General features: G+C 38.1%; 1 protein-coding gene across 5 annotated transcripts in view; it reads right to left on the bottom strand.

Moving 5' to 3' along the window:
• Positions 1-3371: 3371 nt before the first annotated feature.
• Positions 3372-21716, bottom strand: part of LOC134212804 (uncharacterized) — a 63177-nt gene continuing 44832 nt past the window's right edge. For all 5 annotated transcript variants that reach the window (XM_062690984.1, XM_062690986.1, XM_062690985.1 and 2 more), the window contains exons 3-6: positions 18536-18890; positions 5528-5922; positions 5346-5467; positions 3372-5287 (exon numbers count right to left, since the gene is read on the bottom strand). In XM_062690984.1, coding sequence (XP_062546968.1) covers positions 4541-5287; positions 5346-5467; positions 5528-5922; positions 18536-18890 — 1619 coding nt within the window. In that variant the 3' untranslated portion in view covers positions 3372-4540. The remainder of the gene's footprint in view (positions 5288-5345; positions 5468-5527; positions 5923-18535; positions 18891-21716) is intronic.

Consider the following 21716-nt stretch of genomic DNA (forward strand, 5'->3'; position numbering starts at 1 on the left):
TTAAAAAAAAAATTGTAGAACATTAAATTGTATTGTATATCTATAGTAGTACTGGAGTGTAATTCATTCTAAATCCCATAGTACTTGTATGGTAAAACAATAAAAAAAGTGAGGAAAAACATTTAAAACACATTGTTTTCTATTGTTTCGTCCCTAGAAATCATCCAGTTAAAGAACCATAAATTCAACTGTTTTGCTCTGAAATTTGTATGAAAAATTTTCGATTTTTTTATTGTAAAGATACATAACAACCCCTATTTTTTATTGTAAAAGTCCCATTTACCATTCATTTTATCATGCAAAACCATAAATTTGTATGCAATTTTATTGTACAATTTCCATTACATTCAATAGTAATTATTATGTATTAAATGGTGCTGTAGCAATAAAGTGTATTGGTTTTGTATGATATTTTTTATCCGGGTAGTCTTTTGTGTGAAAATACAACATCAAATTGCTATCTACGATCTTGTTCGGATTGTCCAGATTCTTCATCATTGGAAAATACTTTATTCGCTGAGTTTGAAGAAAAATATATTGATCAGTTATCATTTGAGCAATGGGTGACCACGGATAGGTGTGACATAGAAACTATTGTAAAACCTGTAGATGAGTTTGTGTCATATTTTTGCTTGAAATTAGAAAAGTTTAATCCTCACGATTTCATTAAAACAGAACAATCCAGCTTTTTAAAAAATACGAAAAATACATTACAAAATGGTGAATTTTTAGTCATTTGTGATTTTTCTGAAAATTACAGCTTTGTATTGCAAGATGAAGTGCAGTCCCATCACTGGAACGTACAACAAGCTACAATTCATCCATTCGTTATTTATTTTAATGGAAGTACGCAAATTGAACACAAACACACACAAGTTTTATTATAATTTCCGAAGATTTAAGACACGATTCAGTATCCGTAAACTTGTTCATTGAAAAAATGATTAACTTTTTACGCGTTGATAAGCATAAAGAAGTCAAAAAGATATATTTCATGTCTGATGGAGCAGCGTCGCAGTACAAAAATCGTAAGAATTTTTCGAGCCTATGTCAATTTAAATCAATGTACGGAATTGATGCAGAATGGCATTTTTTGCTACATCACATGGCAAAGGTCCTTGTGATGCTATTGGAGGAACAATAAAGCGCATGGCCACAAGAGCAAGTTTAGCCAAAGAACGTGAGCATCCAATTAAAACTGCGAAAGAACTTTTTAATTGGGCAAATCGTAGAAAAGAAAAGATTTAACCAAATTATCATTTTGTTTTACTACTACTGAAGAGTACGAAATAAAGGCTTCAGAGCTCAGCGAGCAATTTAATAACGCGAAAACGATCCAAGGAACCCAAAAATTTCACTGTTTCATTCCATTGTCGGAAAATAAAATTAAAGCAAAACTATACTCAAACTGTGCTGATAATAATTCAAAAGTGTTCGATATTTTAAAAATTGAATAAAATAAATAAAAAATAAGTATTAATAAACTGTTTTCATGATATCATGACCCATACCAAAATTCAAACCCAAAACTCTTAGAGTTTCTATAACAACATTGTGTAACTGCCACATTTAATTTAATACTTAGGATAATATTAATTCATTTTTATTTATTTATACATATAATATTTATACATATAATATACATAATATCGATGAATACATAAATATGGAATATCATACAAACAACTTGTTTAACTCACGCAAGGCCCTTAACAATAAAATCAGCATCAAACTGCGATTCTTGAAAAAAAAATACACGGAAATTTTTTTTTTGTTTACTATATGTGAAAATTGTGAAATGTTTGAAATGTCATAACTTTTTTGTTTATTAGTTTACCATCACCAAATTTTTATGGTAGATAGCTAATATAATGGACCGTTTTCCCTAAAAAAATTACGTTCGAAAAAAGATAGGGTTTTGAGATATTTGAGTTTTTGTGACAAAAATGATATTTTTAAAGGCAAAAATTTTTTTTTTACTGTGCACATTTTCTTAAGAATCACCATTTAGTTGTCTAACTTTGCTGAAAAATCATAACAAGCGAACATTCCGTTTTAGCTGTGCAGCAGTTTAAATATTTTTGAACCATTTTCACATACACCCTTTTGAAAAGTTAGTCGTGACTCAATATGAAGATTTGATATCGAAAATGACGATTTAGATGAAATTGAAAAACTGTGCAAAGTTTCAACTCAATAGAAAATCATGAATTAAAAATTTTCTTAAATTTTGATGCTGTTGCTTGGAATCGCTCGAAAGATAACTCGCTTCAAGCTGCAGCTCTTTTCTCTGCGCGCCTGCATAATACGGGTTTAGTTCCGAATTGGCCCGGTCTATGTAACGGCAAATAAAGTACATGAAGTGTCAAGGTTAGTGTTGCGGATAAAGCCTTAAGGTCACTCCTCACGGAATCCAAGTTTCAAAGTGCTCGCGTATTCGGGGATACGGAAGTCGTCGATACGGAAGCGGCACACAACTGTCATTTTTGTTGATTTAGGTTTGCTGCGTCGTGACAGTTGTGCATTGCTTCCGTATCGAGTGGTGTGCCCCGAATACGCGAGCACTTTGAAACTTGATTCCGTGAGAAGTGACCGTATAGGTCTCATATTGTGCCCCTTCGCTGCCTACCAAAGCAAGTGAGTCATTTTACCTGAAATTATTTAACAAACTTTAGTAAAAAACTATAAAATATTAGAATTTCGATAACACTTAATAACAAAACAATTTCAAATGTCAAATTAAATTTTGAGCACGAATCCACGGCTACTAAGATATAGACATAAAATCTGTACACAGCTTGCGTCAAATTTGAAGTATCACAGTTGATTTATAGCTACCGTAAAAAGCTGGTATCATCAGGTCGGTGGCACGACGCCATGTTTTTGTAGTCAACACCTCAGTAAAAAATTCATGATAGTATGAGTTTTGTTTACATACATCACATTGATTTTCTTTAGGATACAGAACTGTCAGTGGGATACGGTCGCGCAATGTTGGCTGCAAAACAAACCTATTGTGTGAGATAGGAATGCCACCGGGCTGGGTATCATAAGTTTTATGTGCAGTGAGCTGGAAATCGGGTCCATAGGCCCAAGTAGTGATTTACCCTATTTCATCTTATAACTGCTGTATCTCAGTAAAGGTAGCACTCAGAAAAAAATTGCATGCCTTTTCCATTAGAAATAACATACTTTCATAAAATATTTCCACCATTTTTGGAAAACCAACTAATTTAAAAAAATTATAACTTTTTTTTCATCATTTCTCCATTATGACTCATAGTACAAAATCAACATGTTTTTTTTTTCAAAATTAAAAAAAAACTATTGCCATCATTGTCCTTATGTGTGATTTCGGATAACACGAATAATTTTATTTATTAGCACATTTTATTGAAACATATTTTTATACAAAACATACAATTGTACAATTATCAGAAATTTTATCAATTGCTATATTTTTCGACATTTTTATCATGTTTTCCTAAAACAAAATGTGATATGTTTGATTAACATGTTTTCCAATCTCGAAACTAAGCTGATTTGCTAACATCAACGAACAATACAAACTATCCAATGATCTGATCCTATCGATATCTTTCGATGTTAAAACTATTTCTCTAACGAAATAAAAACGAAAACTAGTATAATAAATACTCATTTTGAGAGAAAACTCCTTCTTAACAGCTAATGAGATTACTGGATGATCTTACTGTATAAATTTGTTCTACTCATTTAGAACGTGTGTTTTTATCTTTTTGTATTTTTTTAACAGCAAAATGAAAAGGGATACTGCCCCTGGGCTTAAGCTCTTGTACCCATCCTAATCCTTGGAACGAATATTGTTTTGTTTCTTATTGTTATATTTTACTTTCAGCAGTAACACTGCATATGAACAAGAAGAAGCTGGAAGAGTTGAGCGGCCTGTTTTCTTAGTAATGGAACAATTACCAAATACTGTCTAATTTGCATTAAAAACTCCCCAACGAAAAATGGTTCACCGTTTCAACTCAAATTTCGAACACACGCATTCAAAATGCCACTTTATTCTTTCCATAGGATCTTGAATTCGTTTACATATAATCTTGGTCCTCCACCATACGGAAAACCGCTAATCGCCAGGGCTCGGTATTTGAGTCAAAACGGTATATTTCCAATCATCAAACCCTTCTATAAGTATATTTTCTACTAAAGGTAGCACAAATTTTGAAACATTTCTATCAAAAAGATTAACTTTTTTGTGTGTAAAATCCAGGAAGACCATTTATAGATATCGGCATATAGGTGATCATGGTAAACAGTAGCAGATGACAATTATGACACATCTAATGGAAAGAGGGGATGAGTTGTGTTTGCTTGAACGATGCAGAATGGAATGTATTCTAAGGTTTAGATGGATTTCGCCACGGAAACCATTGAGCCTAAGCTTATACTACGCATCACTACGGAGCACTCAACAGAACGATAGCTTTGATGCCTACAATCTATGCTAGTCCCGTACCAGATCACTTCCCTAATATTCAGCTGTACCTCGAGAAACTCACTTTTTCGGTGAATAGTAATATTTGACTGGCAACGCTTTGGGTGTAATAATTTCATCGTCATGCAGCAGAACATCATCATCGCTTCCATTTTGCTCAGTAAATTCCAGTGGTACGATCTCCACATCTGCACTTGTTGTATAGAAGTGTGTTCGATGCGTCGTCGATGAGGAAGGTTCTACCTGATTCACCTCCGTGGTAAAAACTTCTCCAATTTCCTCAGGAATATTTTTATCAGTGTTCTTTATCTCGGTTAGGGCGGTTACCTCGTCCTTCAACAGTTCTGGATAGAGCACATCGTTTACGTAGAACATCGTTCCCAGGTTGTAGACAAACACTTCCGATTCCACTATCTTGGCGCTGTTAACAGTTACGTTGTGGTCGAAAGATCGATGGATCTTTACCGGAGTTCCACCAATCGTTTCTAAAACCTCTCCATCTTTCAAGTCTCGGTCGTACAAGCGGCCCTTGATAAAATGGTTCAGCAGTAGTTTGACACCTTTCTCTGATGCGAGTACGGTATCCGGAAGAATATCAAAACTGTAACGCTCGAAGGCCTCATCCGTTGGCACGAAGAAAGTGTAATTCGATCCGGATATAAATTGGGCGATCTCTGCAGTATTCAAGAAGCGGGTAATCTGCGTGAAACGATTATCGCGTTCCAGCGCTAAGAATGAGTGCGACAAGAACTGAGCCCCAAACCATGGGAATGCCAATAGGGGAGGCGTCTCCTTGTCTTTATGCATCTACAATGAAAAAATAACATAGTAATAATGAAGTTTTAGTGACTCATAATAGATTTACCTGATGCAGTCGAGACACAACCGCTTCGGAAACGAATAACACCTCGGATGTGACAAAGACTTCAATTCGATTGGAAAGTGTGTAGTCGTAGATTATCGAGACATTATTTGCGGTAGGTGTAGCTGCAAATAAACAAAACATGTATCATCACTACTTGCTCCCCTTAATCGCCCGTTACTTACGTTTTCCTCTAAGTACAACGTACTCTCCTCCGAGAGTTTTGAATTTTTGATCGCCGGATGCGCTCCTAAGGTCGGCCATCCGAAGAGGAAACCCTACCCGAATGAAATGGTTCCTGAGCACACTTTCCGTGAACTCCTGCACGCTGAACGGATAGAACCCCCAGTCGATTGGATGCCACCGTTGGAAGGCCGTGTCCGAAGGGATCAGCACCATGTACGAACTATCGTCCAACAGTTGGCTCAGATTGCTGTTGGACATAAAGTGCTGAAACACTTTGGTACCGGACTTCATGCTGGCTAAGAAGTTCATCAACTGCTGTCCGATTCGATTCTCCTTGTTGGCGGCAAGCTCCTTGGTGGCATTTTTCATCTCCAACCGCTGCGGTTCGTTATATCTGAAAGGGTCAAATTATGAGATTTAGTCATTGGCCTGAATAATCATAATTTCTAGAACGTCTTACTACATATACACAAATGAATTACACCTTTTTGGAATTAAGTTTCTTCGAAGTTTATAGAATATTTTAGTGAAATTGTGGAAATAGTTGCGTCCACTACCAGGCGGCTCCATGGGAGCTTTTTGGTGTGGGAGGATAGTGGCGGGTCAAAAAAAAATTGAAAGAAATTTCTATAAAAGTTTCAAAAATAAATCCTGAATTGATCTATTGAGAAATTTACTATTTCTTAAGAAAACAATCAAATCTCGCTTAACTTTTCAAAAGGACCTTAGTAACATTTTTTCATGAATTGATTTGAGTACTGCAATAAAAAGCTTTCATGTTGTTCTGTTGATTGCGCTATTCGAATTAATTCATGAGAAAAATGTTACTTAGGACCTTTTGAAAATTTAAGCGAGAAATAAGGAAGTCGAGTCAAGTACGAGACACTGAAGACGGCCTTACTGTTGAGGTCGAAATACGTATCTGTCAAGATACAATTAAGTGGTGGAATTCAATGGGATTGTACAAACTCGTCTTATGACAAGTGAAGACATTCCACTAAAAAGCTCAAAATAATGTTCTTAATCAAATAACCTACAGCTTGGGAAAATTGCATGATGTATGTTTGGTAAAATTTCTCATAGAGTATTTTTGTAGACAAAATGTAATTTTAACGAAATTTCTAAGGATATTTTCTTAGAAATAGAGAATTCTCTTGGAATATTTTTGATTTACTGGAGGTATTCCTGGAATCCTTGATAAATCCCGGGAGTACGATTCAGTGAAACGAAATAAATTATGGCTATTTAAGTGTAATAAAATAAAATGCATTTTAAGAGGGAGACAGCGATGATTGGACTCACGATCAATACCAGCGAAACGAAGTACATGGTCGCTGGCAATCAATGTGGGTTCATTAGTGGTAGCGAAATGGTGCTAGATGGTGAAAAATTTGAAGTGGTAGAAGAATTTGTGTATCTTGGAACATTAGTGACGTGCGATAATGATGTTACCCGCGAGGTGAAAAGGCGTATTGCATCTGCAAATAGGGCTTACTACGGACTTCGTAACCAGCTTAAGTCCCGTAGTCTGCATACGAAAACAAAACTCGCGCTGTATACTACTCTGATTCTTCCGGTGGCTTTATACGGCCATGAAACATGGACGTTAAAGGAGTCTGATCGGAGAGCTTCAGGAGTGTTTGAGCGTAAGGTGCTGCGGACAATACTCGGCGGTAAACAGGAGAACGGTATCTGGCGGCGTCGCATGAATCACGAGTTGTACCAGGTGTATAAAGGGCTGGATATTATTAAGCCTATACAAGACGGCAGACTACGGTGTGCTGGTCACGTTGTTCGTATGCCGGAAGAACGTCAAGCGAAGATAATATTTAGAAGAGAACCCGGAAGAGGCCGCAGGCTTCGTGGAAGGCCGCGTACACGATGGCTTTCTGCAGTTGAAGAGGACCTGAGGGCGCTCAACGTTCAGGGCGACTGGAAGCGATTGGTCCAGGATCGAGTCCAGTGGAGAAGGATACTCCATTCGGCGTAGGTTCATCGAAGAGCTGTAGCTCATCATGTAAGTATCAGGTAAAAATGGCATGCAAAAGTGAAACCATCGTAAGAATTTGTTATAAAACTTCTGCATGGCATGTAAAAAATACAACTTTTTAAGGAACTCAGAACTGCCGTCATACGCATATTTGTCCCATGTTTGCCGGGATTTGCTATGTACATGGAGCTGTTAAGCGTATAACGGCAGAGAACTACAGAGGTTATAAGAAAATTATTTTGAGCTTTTTAGTGGAATGTCTTCACCTGTCATAAGACGAGTTTATACAATCGTTTATACAATCGTAGTTTGTACGTATTTCGACCTCAACAGTAAGGCTGTCTTCAGTGTCTCGTAAGTCGAGTCAAGTACGAGACACTGAAGACGGCCTTACTGTTGAGGTCGAAATACGTGTCTGTCAAAATACCATTAAGTGGTGGAATTCAATGGGATTGTATAAACTCGTCTTATGACAGGTACAGAGGTTATTCAAGAGAATTAGGTCCGAATCGATTTTTGTAATCAAACTTTCGTAATAATTTAAAAAATGACTGAGAACTGAATGAACTTTCGAAGAATCCATATTCAAGAACTTTGCTAGGAAACTAGAAGACTCCTAATAATTCTTTAATATTTTTGACGTAAACTACGTCTAAGGGGAAGCCTCGGATATAGGGTGCAAAATGAAAATTTCAAACAGTTTCAGAACCAACCAATTCCGTTCATGTATCCCCAACACGGACATCAGATTGATGTAAAGTACGCACTTTTTGGCCCACCGGTTCATTTAGTTTGTGCATAAAAAGAGTCGTGTCTTGCGCGCGTAACTCGAGATTCCATGGCGAGCGTGGACCGTCTAGATTTCCGCTGGAGATTTCCGTGGACTGTCTGGTAGCGGTCTATTAACAACGGTTCGGTGGCGTTTGCGTTCGATGGTGTCTGCAGCAGCGCCTCATTAACGGTCGCCTTCATCGGATGGCGGCCAACAGCGGTGGTTGCTGCATAAATCTCGTTGTCAGTAAGAACATCACTCGAGTGAAATCGTTGCTCGCATGCTGTTAGTAATTGCAAAGGCGCACAATTTTAAAAATCGGTCCTTCGTCAGAACCATTACTATACAAAGAGAAGGGTTTAATTTGCCGTGCTTCAGTTTGATGCTTGAATTTGCGAAAAGATTTCTCTTTATACTGATGAATGGTTACAGACGAAAGCGCGGCAATTTTTTTGCAGCTACTACCGCCGACGGACAGCTCTGATGCTGCTGGGACCGCTACCGACGCCATAATAGCCACTTTCAATTTTAAGAGATAATTCGTCTCAAATCAACTATCTTCCGGTCAAAATGGAGATCATGAAAGGACGCGATATATGCGTATTGATGCGCCTTTACAACCACTGACAGCAACCAAACAATTATCCAAATCTGAAGGGAAAATTTCATTTCGTACCGCTAAATAGCTGCATCAGCTAGGGTAAATTATCCAATAGAGGAGGAACTAAGCACTTTCCCTCACTGTTTGAGCTCTTAAAACCGATACATATTTTGTTTCGCCTACCTTTTGGGTGGATCCAAAATCTATTGGACTTACTTTTCTTGCAGTCGGGAAACCATTGCAACAATATTCATAATTGTGCTCTAAAATTAAACCACCAATTATTGGTGCAGTGTTCCAATACTTGCGGTATTTTTTTATTTGTGTTCATATACATAGTTGCGAATTCCATTGTTTTTCTATGGAACTCGCAACTATAAGAGCACTACCGCCACTGGTGCAAAGACGGAAAATATTAAAGTGTTTTAATGATAATTACCTATTTTGGATGAATTCCGTGGTTGTTTCTCTTTGAATAGTGTATTGATATGTCAAGCAAACGATAGATCATGTAGACTACTGCGATTAATTCGTAGATTTGACAAAACATGGACTACCGCAACTATTGGTACACCCACAACCATCGGATCAATTGCCCTACCATGGCTAATAAATTTTCAACAGCAGCCTTCGCCGACGGTCATCATTGATGCTGTTGGGATCACTAACGAGGTAATCATAGCCATTTAATGTTATTCCACTTTAAAGAAATTTCGTCTAAAACCAACTCTTTTCCGTTTCAAATGGTGGTTTTGGAGGAGAAGAACCGATTACGCTTCTTGAAACCTTGTTGAAAATTTACAACATTGCGAGAAACTTTCACTTTCAATCATTAACTGAGTGACTAGCGCTCGGGGAAGCAGATTTCATGTTCACAATTAATTTCAGCAACCAAACGATTATCCGAATCTAGCGAGAAAGTTCAACTTTCTACCGTTGAACGGCTATAGACGCTACCGCGGCGAATAAATTGTCTGCAGCAACCACCGCCGACGGCCATCACTGATACTGTTGGGATCGATAACAACGCAATCATTTCCAGTCTTCACGAAAACATGAACCGCGTTTAAACAAGTGCAGTTTTCCCGTGTGCAAGTTCGCACCAGGGGACTGACACTTGTATACCTCCACCACAGTTCGTTTCGTAGCCAGCATTGAAAATTCCGCACGGACAGCCATAAGGAAAATCATGGGAAAGAAAGAGATAGGTGCGTTCCACACTGACAGTTTCATAAACGTTAAGCAAAAGAAACGAGACTGCATCTACACTACGGAAACATAACCAAAACATCAGACCCCCGGTTCGCACTCAAACATGCATACTAGATCCAAACCGAGTTCATCATAAACCGAACCAAAATTGCACCCAGTTTAAATACGAGTGTGCGCCCAAGTTTAAACACACGGGTTTGAACATGGAAGTTTAAACATCAGTTTACACACAGCATGCTGTTCATCTGTTCATATTGATCAAGTGGTTTCTCTTCTTGAGTAGCGGTGATGGCCTAGTGGTAACTCGTTTGGCGTTCACTCAGGGCACTAGTGTTTGAATCCTTGTCTTTGGATTTTTTTAGGAATGGCACATGAATAGTTTGTGTGTTATAATGCCACTTTTCAGCCCTTGTCAGTTGTTTTGCGCTTGGTCCGATATCTCAATATCACAACAATTTGTTTACTCAACATGTTGCATACAATCTTCCGATATTATTCTTAATGTTCATAACAACTGAATATTATGTGCATTTTCCCGGTAAGACAACCGGCAGCCTCCAATGCAATGATTATTTAAAGTGTCCTTGCGTTTATGGTCTAAACGAGGTAAAATAGATAAGTCTCTGTTCGTCTGTATAAAATGTAGCCCCTAATTATTTTATATCCGTTGCATATGCAAGCATGCATTTTGTTTTGTTAGATACGATGGGATTTGCATATCGTGAATAAAATATAGATGTTGATTCCAAAAAGTTCTAAGACACACTTTTAGTGGGGGAGGGAGGTTGTTAACCAAATATTCAAATTGATAGAAATTTAAAAAGATAGTAGGGGGTCTGTTCATAATGTAATCTATATTGCTATGTATAAATAATACGCCGATGACATTATGCAATACAAAGAAAATTCACAAACGATGGAGCTCCAGGTCAGAAATGAGCCCACAAATCCTTAAACATAAAAGTCTTATAAGCTACATGGCTCTAATAAAAGATAAAATCTCCAATTATGACAATCTAAAAAAAATACGAAACTGGAATTAAAGCCCCGTTGATCATAAGGTTCTTCAAAAAGGTCGAAAACCCTCTCTCCCTGGAATAAAGAAAGCTCTATGCAACCCAGAACTTCGCTTCAGATTCTCGGTATATTTAGAGTAAGCAAAGTAAGTAGAATGTATTATCCCCAAATAAACGTGTCAGAAAAATCTTATCCCAAAATTTTAGAAATATGAACTAATCAGTTTTTTGATGGTTGCAGAATCCCGAAATCCTTAGAAGAATTGCTTTCAGAACCTCGAAAATGGAACAAAAAGCTCCGCTCAGAGCAGATTCGAACCCAAAACGTCCTGAATGAAAGGCCTGAATCAAGACCTCACCTCTATAAACGCTTCGTTATGCAAGTGCGAAAAATGTGCACAACATGTTTCAATTTTTCAATCATACCTTCATTGAAGTTTGGTTAAATTCTCTTATTCGAGATATGAATAACAAGGCTGGAAAACGTGAAGAATCAACAATAGTTTCTAGCAACCCGTTCATTTACCCAAGCGTAGCATTCTTGTGTGCAAGCGCACATGTTTGAACTCAAGTTTAAAGTCGATGTTTGAACATTGTACATTGCGCCTGGGTGTATCGGAGTTCAGGCTCGTGTTCAGATTGCTATGTGCAAGTTTGAACATAGCAAGCAATGTTTGATTGGGTGCACAAACTTAGGTGAGCATCTCACACATGTTGCACCTTGAAGACTGTCATTTCCATTTAATTGTATATCGCTTCAAAGAAAATACAGTTCAAATCAACTCTTCCATTTCAAATGGGGGTTCTAGCAATAAAATTTCACTTTCCATTGCAAAATGGCTACAGACGCTACCGCGGCGATTAAATTCACTACAGCAATCACCGCCGACGGACGGCCATCACTGTTAAAATTGTCATCAAATTTTCTGTTCCTGTAACGAATAGTCATCACATATCCAGTGTCTTTCATTTAAAGTATTGATCCTGAAAAGGACCGGTTTATGCGCCTTGTTACATATCCGTTGGCGTTTGTTACGGATAGCTACTCAATGCTTCACCACAATTTGCTGTACTGCTGTACACTTGAGTATTGCTGATGAAGGCCACGCGATGATGATTCTGCAGCAACACGCCAACGAGCACCACCGATATCGATGCTGGGATCACAATCCTCTAAATGCAACAGACTCCGACGACTGCCACTGATGCCGATGCAGGGACTGCTCTCCATGGAATCACGAACAAAAGGGCTCGCGCGATCGGGAAAGCTGCTTTCTTGTATTCAATATAAATAGCTCGACGCCCAGCTCCTTTGTTAGTCTTCATGAGTGCGAATAACGAAGGGGCGAAGCTAATGAGCTTACTTCATTAGATACTAGAAAGCAGCTTTAGCGCGCGTGCGAGCCATTTTCGCAACCAGCAACCAGCGCGCGACCCAGTTAGTTCGAGTTTCTTCGGAGAACGGTCCCATGTCGACATCAGTGGTGTTCTTTCACGTAATTGGCGGATGCTACAGATCCGATATGATGTAAATAATCATGTGGCCGTCGTCAGCAACATCATCAAGATTTCAAAATTCATCCAACAATGATGGCCGTCGGCGGTGTTTGCTGCAGAAATCTCGTCGTCGGTGGGAGGTGTACTAAAGCGAAATTTTCTCGAATACTGATAGTGAATGGCACACTTAATCGGTCCTTTTCCAGGACCATCATTTTATAAAGAAGGAGGATTTGTTTGCTGCATTGGAAATTGTCGCACAAGTGATTTTTTCGCAAAATACTTACTTTCGTTTTGCTGCTGTTAGTGACTGGGAAGAGACATTAAGAGGAATTTTTGCCAGTGGCGGCCGTCGACGGGTAGTTGCTGCAGAAAATTATTCACAAAGATGACGTCTGTAGCAAATAAGCGGTAAATCATTGAGTGGCTGTCGTCGGTGACAGCAGAATTGTGCAAATGCAATTTTCTCGCTGCCGGTAAACCTACTTGTATAAGATTTTTAAACAAATTCTGTTGAGCGCTGCCGATGCTGATGATAATCGCACGATGATTTCAAGAAAAACCGGAAACGCGTGCGGGAGAGCAGTTTTTGGAATTGACTTGAGACGATGTCTGCGTCGGTAGCGGTCCAAGGAACATCTGTGATGGAGGTCGGTGGTGAAATTGAGATAAATGTTTACGATAATATTTGGTTGAAATTCACGATTGTGTCATGTATACAACCTAATATTCATATGATTCAGTCGCGATTCGCTGGTTGGGCCACAACCTCGACCCAACTAATGAATTCGGTTTTTTAGTTGGGTCAACTGACAGCCGTGCATTTCGACTTGAACATCATAAATGATGTTCGGTGACGCCAAAACCCATTTCCAGTGTTAACATTGCATTTTGACGTATGATCGCTTTATAATTGGGTCATGGCCCAACCAGCAAATCACGACTGTATTACGATTCTCATTGCACTAAGAGGTTTTACGTAGTTTACGTCGAGCGGCCGTGTCTTGTACACAACCCTTCTAATTCTTCGATGATGCCCTTTGCCTCCATCTCTTCCAAACGAAGGTTAGCAGCGTTAGAGGCATTACGTTCTGGCGGAATAGACTCATCAATGCTGAATTTCACCTTTACTCCGGCAATTTTGGGAAAGACCTCGCAAGCTATTGCTATTTTACAGTGATTAACCGACAAACCCGCTTCTAACACTCTCAGCTCACTAGCTGTCGATCTCCCTAACGAGGATCGAAGTCCGCCCAGTACCACAAGGAAATCTGCCTCAACAATCGGTTTAGAACCAGCCGTTACCTCAACAGAAGCACGAAATGCGCATTTGACTTTATCTGCACCATACGCTCGCATACCAATCGCAGACGCCAAGCAATAGAATCGCGTCGCGTGTGTTTAGGGGGACCTTAATTGTATTTGAACGGCGCGAGACGTAAAGTCGGGCAAAACCAAAATTCCTCGAACGCAATTCAGAAACCAATATAATACGCAAGGGCTTTAGGAGCTTGCATGGGCAAGCTGGGTAGTTTTCCGTTATGAAGTTCTTCTGAAGCGGTAAATTCTATTCACATTGAATTTGGTAAATCAAAATTGTCTACATTCTAAATGACAGCATTCGTATTTACTCCATCTGATCTTGCTATTCGTAACAAATTTGATTATCGTAATAACTTAGTGGAGCCCTCCTTAGTTTAGCGGTAAGATGCGTGGCTAAAACCCAAATTAATCCACCTAGCGGTGACGATGCCTTTCTCGATTAAATCAAGATATACTGAAGGTGGTAACTTAGTTTTTTTTTATTTGTAACACATATTGATATAATTGTTATGACTAACTGGTCGGGTTGGTATATAACATCATGGGTCTCCAAGACTTCTATAAAAGGTTCGATTTCGGAGTGAAATGTACACGAATATTTTGAAAATTAAGCCAATTATTCCCAAGGCCGACTAGAATATGACGTCAAATACATTTAAGATTATTTAACCAACGACACCCCCACCCCCCTTCGCCAAGGCCCCGATGCCATTTTTGAACAATTCCTAAATATAATTAGAAGACTAACAAAACCGCATACATAATATAATATGGGAATAAGGAGATGTATAAAACGAAAACTATATTCAATTTTGCCCTTGAAATCACCCAAACTTCACTATAACTACACACCCCCACCCAAACCAAACAGCATGTTGAAGCATCAATGAAACCCCTTTTTTTCCCCTTCCAATGTATGACACAAAACAATCGCACACACCACCATAGCCACGAGCGTACGAACCAGGGAACCAGCAGTTAATCGTGTCGTTATCGAGTGCAATTTCTGTAGCCAACGATGAAACTTATGTCGTTTTCGTTTTTGCGGTGTAGCTGCACCGGGTGTACACTTTCTGCACTGAAATTGTTCGTATTTGGTTTTCGCTCTACACTCAAACCCCACTTTTTCGTGCACCGTACGGAAAGTGTACCACGCATAAAATCGAGAGTGTAGCTTGTTCGAATGGTGGTGTTACCAATACAGTCGCATGTCACGTGCTTGTTGCTGTCAAATTCTGTTTTGTTTTGGCTTCGGTTTTGATGTTCTGGGTGCGCGTTGGAGTTAGTTTTTTTTAATAAAATGGGAATGGTAATTGCGCGTTGTTTCAATTATATTTATCTAATGCAAAATAAATAAAAATGTAGTTTTATGTATGTTATAAGAAAAGGATAATTAAAAACACTGTAGGACATTTACTAATCTATTAGTTTATAAAAGTTAGGCGATGAACCAAGGTAAAAGCAATTGCTTACATTCAACCAGTTGTATTGTACTAATTCACGTTCCTACTATTTAATTTTATACATTCGTTACCTTGACCATCGGTTTTAATATATTATTAGTCATGAAATTATACCAATAAAAAAGTTTTTTTTGTGGAACTTAAAAATAGTTCTTCGAAATATCTTTTGCAAGAAATCAACTGGCTTAAGGTGAAGAATCATTCTATAAACTCTTTTGAATTCCAAGTTTTTGGTATTTGCAAAGGATTTCCTCAACATTTTCAGATTTTGAATATTCAGCTTTGATCTATTGAGATTTTGTAGATTTTTATTATCTAATAGAATCTAATGACTCAATAGCAATAATTACAGTCTTGCTTTGCTAGCTCACATTTTATTACGTGGGCCACGTTTTAGTTGAGCCTTTGCTGGTTAATCCATGGAATTGAAAACGTTGTTGAGCATATTTAGCATAATTGAACATATTTGACCCGTAATGCTGGGTAGACACCTTTACATGGTGTGTTACGGGGTAAGATCTACCACGGTTACATTGCCAGCTACAGGCAAATCCTGACCCAAGTATAACCTTCCTCATTATCCAACTCCGTGGTACTTATGAGGGTGTCGCTAAGTCGGTGGCCTCTCGTTAAGTAAGTACTACATCAACACTTCCTTCCTTTCCCTAGTTACGGTGAAGATGGGCGTGGCCAGGAGTAGTAATCCTCATGCTTTTGTTATTTTTATTTGAGACTGGAATCAAGGACCACTCCCCTTCTTGATTTCTGATAGCATTCTAGATAAGGATCTCAAAAGTAAAACATGAGTATCACTAGTGTCCAATCTACGAATTACACCGTAACAATGCTAATGCTAATGCTAATGCTAATATTTAGCATAATTGAACATAATTTGTGAATTATAATTTTAAAGTCGCAGTACATATGTTCAAATGGCTGCCAGGTTACCTCTTAAAAATAAAATTCAATAGGTGAGGCGATGTGTTATAGCCTATTCAGATTACGTCATTAATCTTAATAAATATTGTGTTCAAGTGGAATAGAAAATTTAATGTAGGTGGATTGGCGTCAATTTACTCTTTATCATATTTATTATAATAAATGGCGTAATTTTAAACGGATATTAGCTCAATCAGCATATCACGAATGTACATGTATAACAAGATCAGTTTAGAGTCAAGTATAGAATGTATAAACTGATTTGAGCTTTTTAATTCGTTTAATAAATATATTTTATAAAATTGGAAAACTTTGAAAACCAATTTCATTTAAAACACATTCTACTTTCTACTTATTTTGTGAATGCTAAGAAAAATGTATGTCTCTTACGAAACGAAGTTTGCCGCAATAATAGTTGTTGTAATATAATAGCAAATTAAGGATTAGTGAAAACGTTTCCCTCAGAATCCAACTTTCTTCTCAAAAACCTGAAATGGCCCAAGAATTCCCAATGAAAAGCCAAAAAATCAATCTACTTGTAGTTTTGTATTGTGATTTATTGCATATTTAAATACTTCCATCAGAAACAAAGAAGCTCTTACCCTATACCACCCTATACCCTATACTACGTATAATGAATTATTGGCCGTGGAATTTTGCAATATTTGATTGGTTTTGAAATCATCGTTTTCATGATCTGTCAGACAGTGCGTACTGTGTTCAGCTTTAGATAATTGAACCAATTGAACAGAAAGTAAAAGTAAAATGTCTATAAGAGTGACACTATTCATGTAATTTCAATTTAAGCCCAACAAGAATGATTGGAATAACATACATATTTCAAAGCAGGCAGCAAGCAAGAACAAAAACAAATATGACAGAAGCATGGAAGATGACCGATGTCACACATACTTTCGCAATCTTATTGGGACTGCACTGAAAATGTTCGTTTATGTGGTGCAAAAAGATGCACTTTCCGGTGTAGCTACACCACAAAAACGAAAACGACATTACAACTGTGTTGGTGCGAATAGGTGCGAATGCTCCGATAAAGTATAATGGCAATAATCATCATCAAATCGGCTCTCAGCTTAAAAGCGCGTGCGTTGTTTAGTTTTCGTGTTCAACACGTTCCACATTGAAAGCTTTGAGCAGCTTTGCTGGTTGCGTTAGCGTTATCGAAATTGCCGTAGCGAGGATTCTAACCCATCGAGCGAGCGTAATTTATATTATAGCATGGTAGCTGCTCAATGCTCGTAGTCCCGATTATATGGGAAAAAATGGAAAACTGCCTAAACCATTTTCCTTGTCAGCTGCGAACGCATTAATCAATCTTGATGAAATTAAATAGCATGAAATTAGAAGAGTGGCTCTGCGGAATGCAACTTGTTGCGATAAAATCAGTTAAGTCTAAGTACATGAAAATCGTGTGAGTTTTTGAGGTTGAAAAAGTGACCATACAGACACACACACATACATACACACACACAGACATCACCTCGATTCATCAATCTGAGTCGAATGGTATAAGAAACTTTACTATCAGATGTTCCTGTAAAAAGTTCGTTTTCAGAGTGAAATGATAGCCTTTCGGTACAACTTTGTTGTACGAGAAAGGCAAAAAGCAAGACCATGCTGAGAGTGGCTGGATTCGGTTCCCGGTGCTGGTCTAGGCAATTTTTGGTTTGGAAATTTTCTCGACTTCCCTGGGCATAAAAGGATCATTGTGTTAGCTTCATGATATACGAATGTGAAAATGGTAACCTCGCGATTAATAACTGTGGAAGTGCTGAATGAACACTGAGCAGCGAGGCGGCAATGCCCCAGTGTGGGATGTAATTCCATTAAGAAGAAGAAGATGCATCTCAAGTAAAATCTATAGATTTTTGCCAATAAAAAAGTGTGGATTTTTAATAGTGTATGATTTTTTCAGCCAACTTTTGTGTCAAATTCTGAACACCAAATGGCATAAATTAGGTGGGTTTTTATTTGCGGTTGAGCAAACTAGTTTACTTTTATAATCAAACGTGTTCAAAATAGATTTACCTATCACTTCATAAAGGTTTAAAAAAAACCACTTGAAAACTTTATGACAAACAAACTACGGGCCTAACAATTCTGAATGTAATCAGATTTTTTTTAATATGTACAAAAGGACAATAAATAGGCAATTCCAACCCAGTAATATACGTACCTATTGTTCTCCTGAATATTCCGCTTGTTCAGTTTATTCGTATTGATCGCCTTATTCTCGGTCAGGTTCCCCTCGATGAAAACCATCGTCAGCGAATCGCTCACGTTGTGCCGGGTGGCGTATTTCGTCTCCTGGTTGACCATATACCGCAGCACGTACCCCATCAGCATATTCACGCAGGTCAGGTTCACCCCGACCGGGTGTTGATTCATGTTCCCGTACACGTTGCGGTGCTTCATCTCCATCAGCGCTCCGGGGATGACGTGCTCCAGCAGGAATTCCCGAGCACGTGGCTCGTCCCCTTCGAGCGCCACCCGATCAATCTTGTCCGGAACGATCAACGTGAAGGGAATATCTGCAATCGGAGAAGAAACAAAATGCAATCATGTAATTTAATCGATCTTTGAGGTGAAATCGGCACGATTGTAGTCCGATGCATATTCTTCATATGTAAAGGCATTGTGAGGAATAATGAGCATCTTTAGAACTCTGTTGGGGTATAACGGTGTTATTAAGCAACTTTCTCCGACCAGCAATCTATAAAAATGCTTAAATTGCAAAACTTAACTTTTAGTCCTTTTTGGGTGCATAATCTGGCATTGAATAAATATTTAAAAAAAATCATGATATCCTATAACTTAAAGTATGTGTTAAATTATGTACTGAAAACTGATGAAGAGCATATCTATTTGATATTTTATGTGGTAATAAACTGCCAACAAAACAAACTTCAAAATTGCATAATTTTTTGTCTTGGAAAAATGCTTCCTCGTGCACTTATTATGCTCCTACTCCCCTAGATCACCCAATGCATTGCTAATGGTATAAAAAAAGACCAGTGCTAGATGCTTTTGTTGTGATAAGCGCCTTTTGCGCTGCGTTAGTTCAAAATATACACCCACACGTCTCAGCTTCAGGGTAAAACCGTACGGAGAATTTGCATATCTGATTCAAAGTCGGTCGGTGCCACAAAAGCGGAAGGAACATGATGCATTCTGATCGGTCGGTCGGTTGCACGCTAAGTCAAATGATGGACTGACTGCATGGTCGCATATAAGGAGGATATAAATCGTGGTAAAGCTCATACGATAAGGAAGCTTTGAAATGGGGAATTCTTCGCTTCCCTTGCTTCCTGCCATGTGTGTTTATGCCAAATCGCAGATCTGAATATTTATTATGGTGAGGTACTTGTGCTGCGCAGTATATTGAGTTCATTTGAGATAATACGTACGCAAACAATCGATGAAAGAGATAGTTATTTCTGGAGGCTGATGATATATTTTTTTTATTATGCAGTAGCAGTGTACATAGAAATTCTTTTTACAACACTCAGTTAATCATCAATTAGGGTCTGCGAATTATCATTCTTCACTTGATGGACTTTCTTTGCTCTCCTAGTTTCTTTTCTTCATATACCGATTTCTATTGAAATCTGAGTTGTTTTTTGGCATTATCATGTATCGTTAGTAGACTGGCCCAGGATAGAAAAAGTTGTCGAATTCTACGGGGCACCCCCTAGGATTGTGCCTTTAGGTGAGAAAATCAATTTCTGTCATCAAAGGTGCCTGTGATGTGTTGTTTTTTACGCGCTCAAAGATATGTAAATACACGGGCGCCAAAACACATATCTCAGACGTCTTTTATAACATGCAAACTTTTTCATGGCAATAAATGAATTCCAAAGTACACAACCTAACTCCCAATAAATCAGCCGGAAACTATATAAAAGCTCATTAAATCATCGTATAATGTTCTGTGGAATTGTTTTTTTTACATATCAACTACCTTTGTTGCAATTCTGAGCTCAATCGGACATACCGAACCAATTTTTGGAACGAAAGAGTGACGGAGGTGTATTTTCCTATATATTTGGGCTGAAACTCCCATGCAAACTTCAAATCAAATGCGCCAGCTTATGCAACAAGCGATTGAGCTGAAATTTTCAGAGATTGATTTTCTCACCCAAAGGCACAATCCTGGAGGTTGTTCCGTAGAATTCGACAACTGTTTTTTCTCCCCATACAAGGCTGGACCAGTCTAATAATTGATCATGAATTACTCATGATGTGCCTGACCCACCGTAATCACCTGATTTTTCTAATATGCACCTACACACCCAGTCCTAAGTTTAAGGTCACCCTTCAAGTTGTTGGTACAAATTATATATTTGTTTTACATCAAGGTCAGATAAAACGAAGGGGAAAAGAACAAACTCATTTGATGATGCCTAATGTTGTGTACATTAGGGTGCCAATAAAAATCAACTTTTCGAATTTCAAAACCGGGTAGTGTTGAAAAATTTCATTTCCTCGAAAAAAGTCTCTACGCAAAATTTCAATTCAATCGGAGTTTGACTTCGTTAAGAGTTTGACCAAAGCGGTGACTTTTTTGATACACGAACAGGAAATACATACTGGAAAACCTCGAAATCGAATTTTTACTATTGATGCCAAATGTTTTGGAAATGCATGAAACGTCGAGTTATGATAGAGACACGGCAGGTATTTCCGTCCATCGTCGTAGGGACTAAAACCAACGAAAGCAACGTACATTTGCTAGAACTCCACTATAGCAGAACGTTTCTCCTGAGCTTACGAATTGGTACGTATGAGTTTTACAAAAAAGCGTCTCTTTTATTGGTTTTCGAGACTATGACGAACAGACGAAAATACCTGCCGTGTCCCTACTTAAAAAAAAAATCCCGTTCTACGTTTTATTGAAATTAAATGAAACTGGATCATTTTTTCCCAAGAAACGCTAATAGTGGGCGATAACTCTCTCCATATTAAATTAATGATTTTTGTGTGTGTTACTTCTACGTGAAGTTAAACGATTTACAATGATATGGAAATGCTAATATCATCTTCCAAACTTAGACGTAGGGGAGAACGGTCCAAAATGCACCCCTGGGGCAAAATGGCCTCACTCATAAAATCACTCGTATAATCTGTTGTAGTACATTTATGAACGAATATTACCATTACAATTCATAATTAGTTATCCATCATTGAGCTCCATTGGAAAAATTTAGCAAAATCCCTTCATTCATTTTTTTCATTTTTTCATTTATTTAGTTAACATCTAAACAGATAACACTGAATCAACAATTTGACGCCACAATGCACGGTTCGAGGCCGCATCTCTCCATCCTCGGATACGCCCCACGCTCGCCAAGTCGTTC

The sequence above is a fragment of the Armigeres subalbatus genome, chromosome 2 (assembly GCF_024139115.2).
Source record: "Armigeres subalbatus isolate Guangzhou_Male chromosome 2, GZ_Asu_2, whole genome shotgun sequence".
Lineage (NCBI taxonomy): Eukaryota > Metazoa > Arthropoda > Insecta > Diptera > Culicidae > Armigeres > Armigeres subalbatus.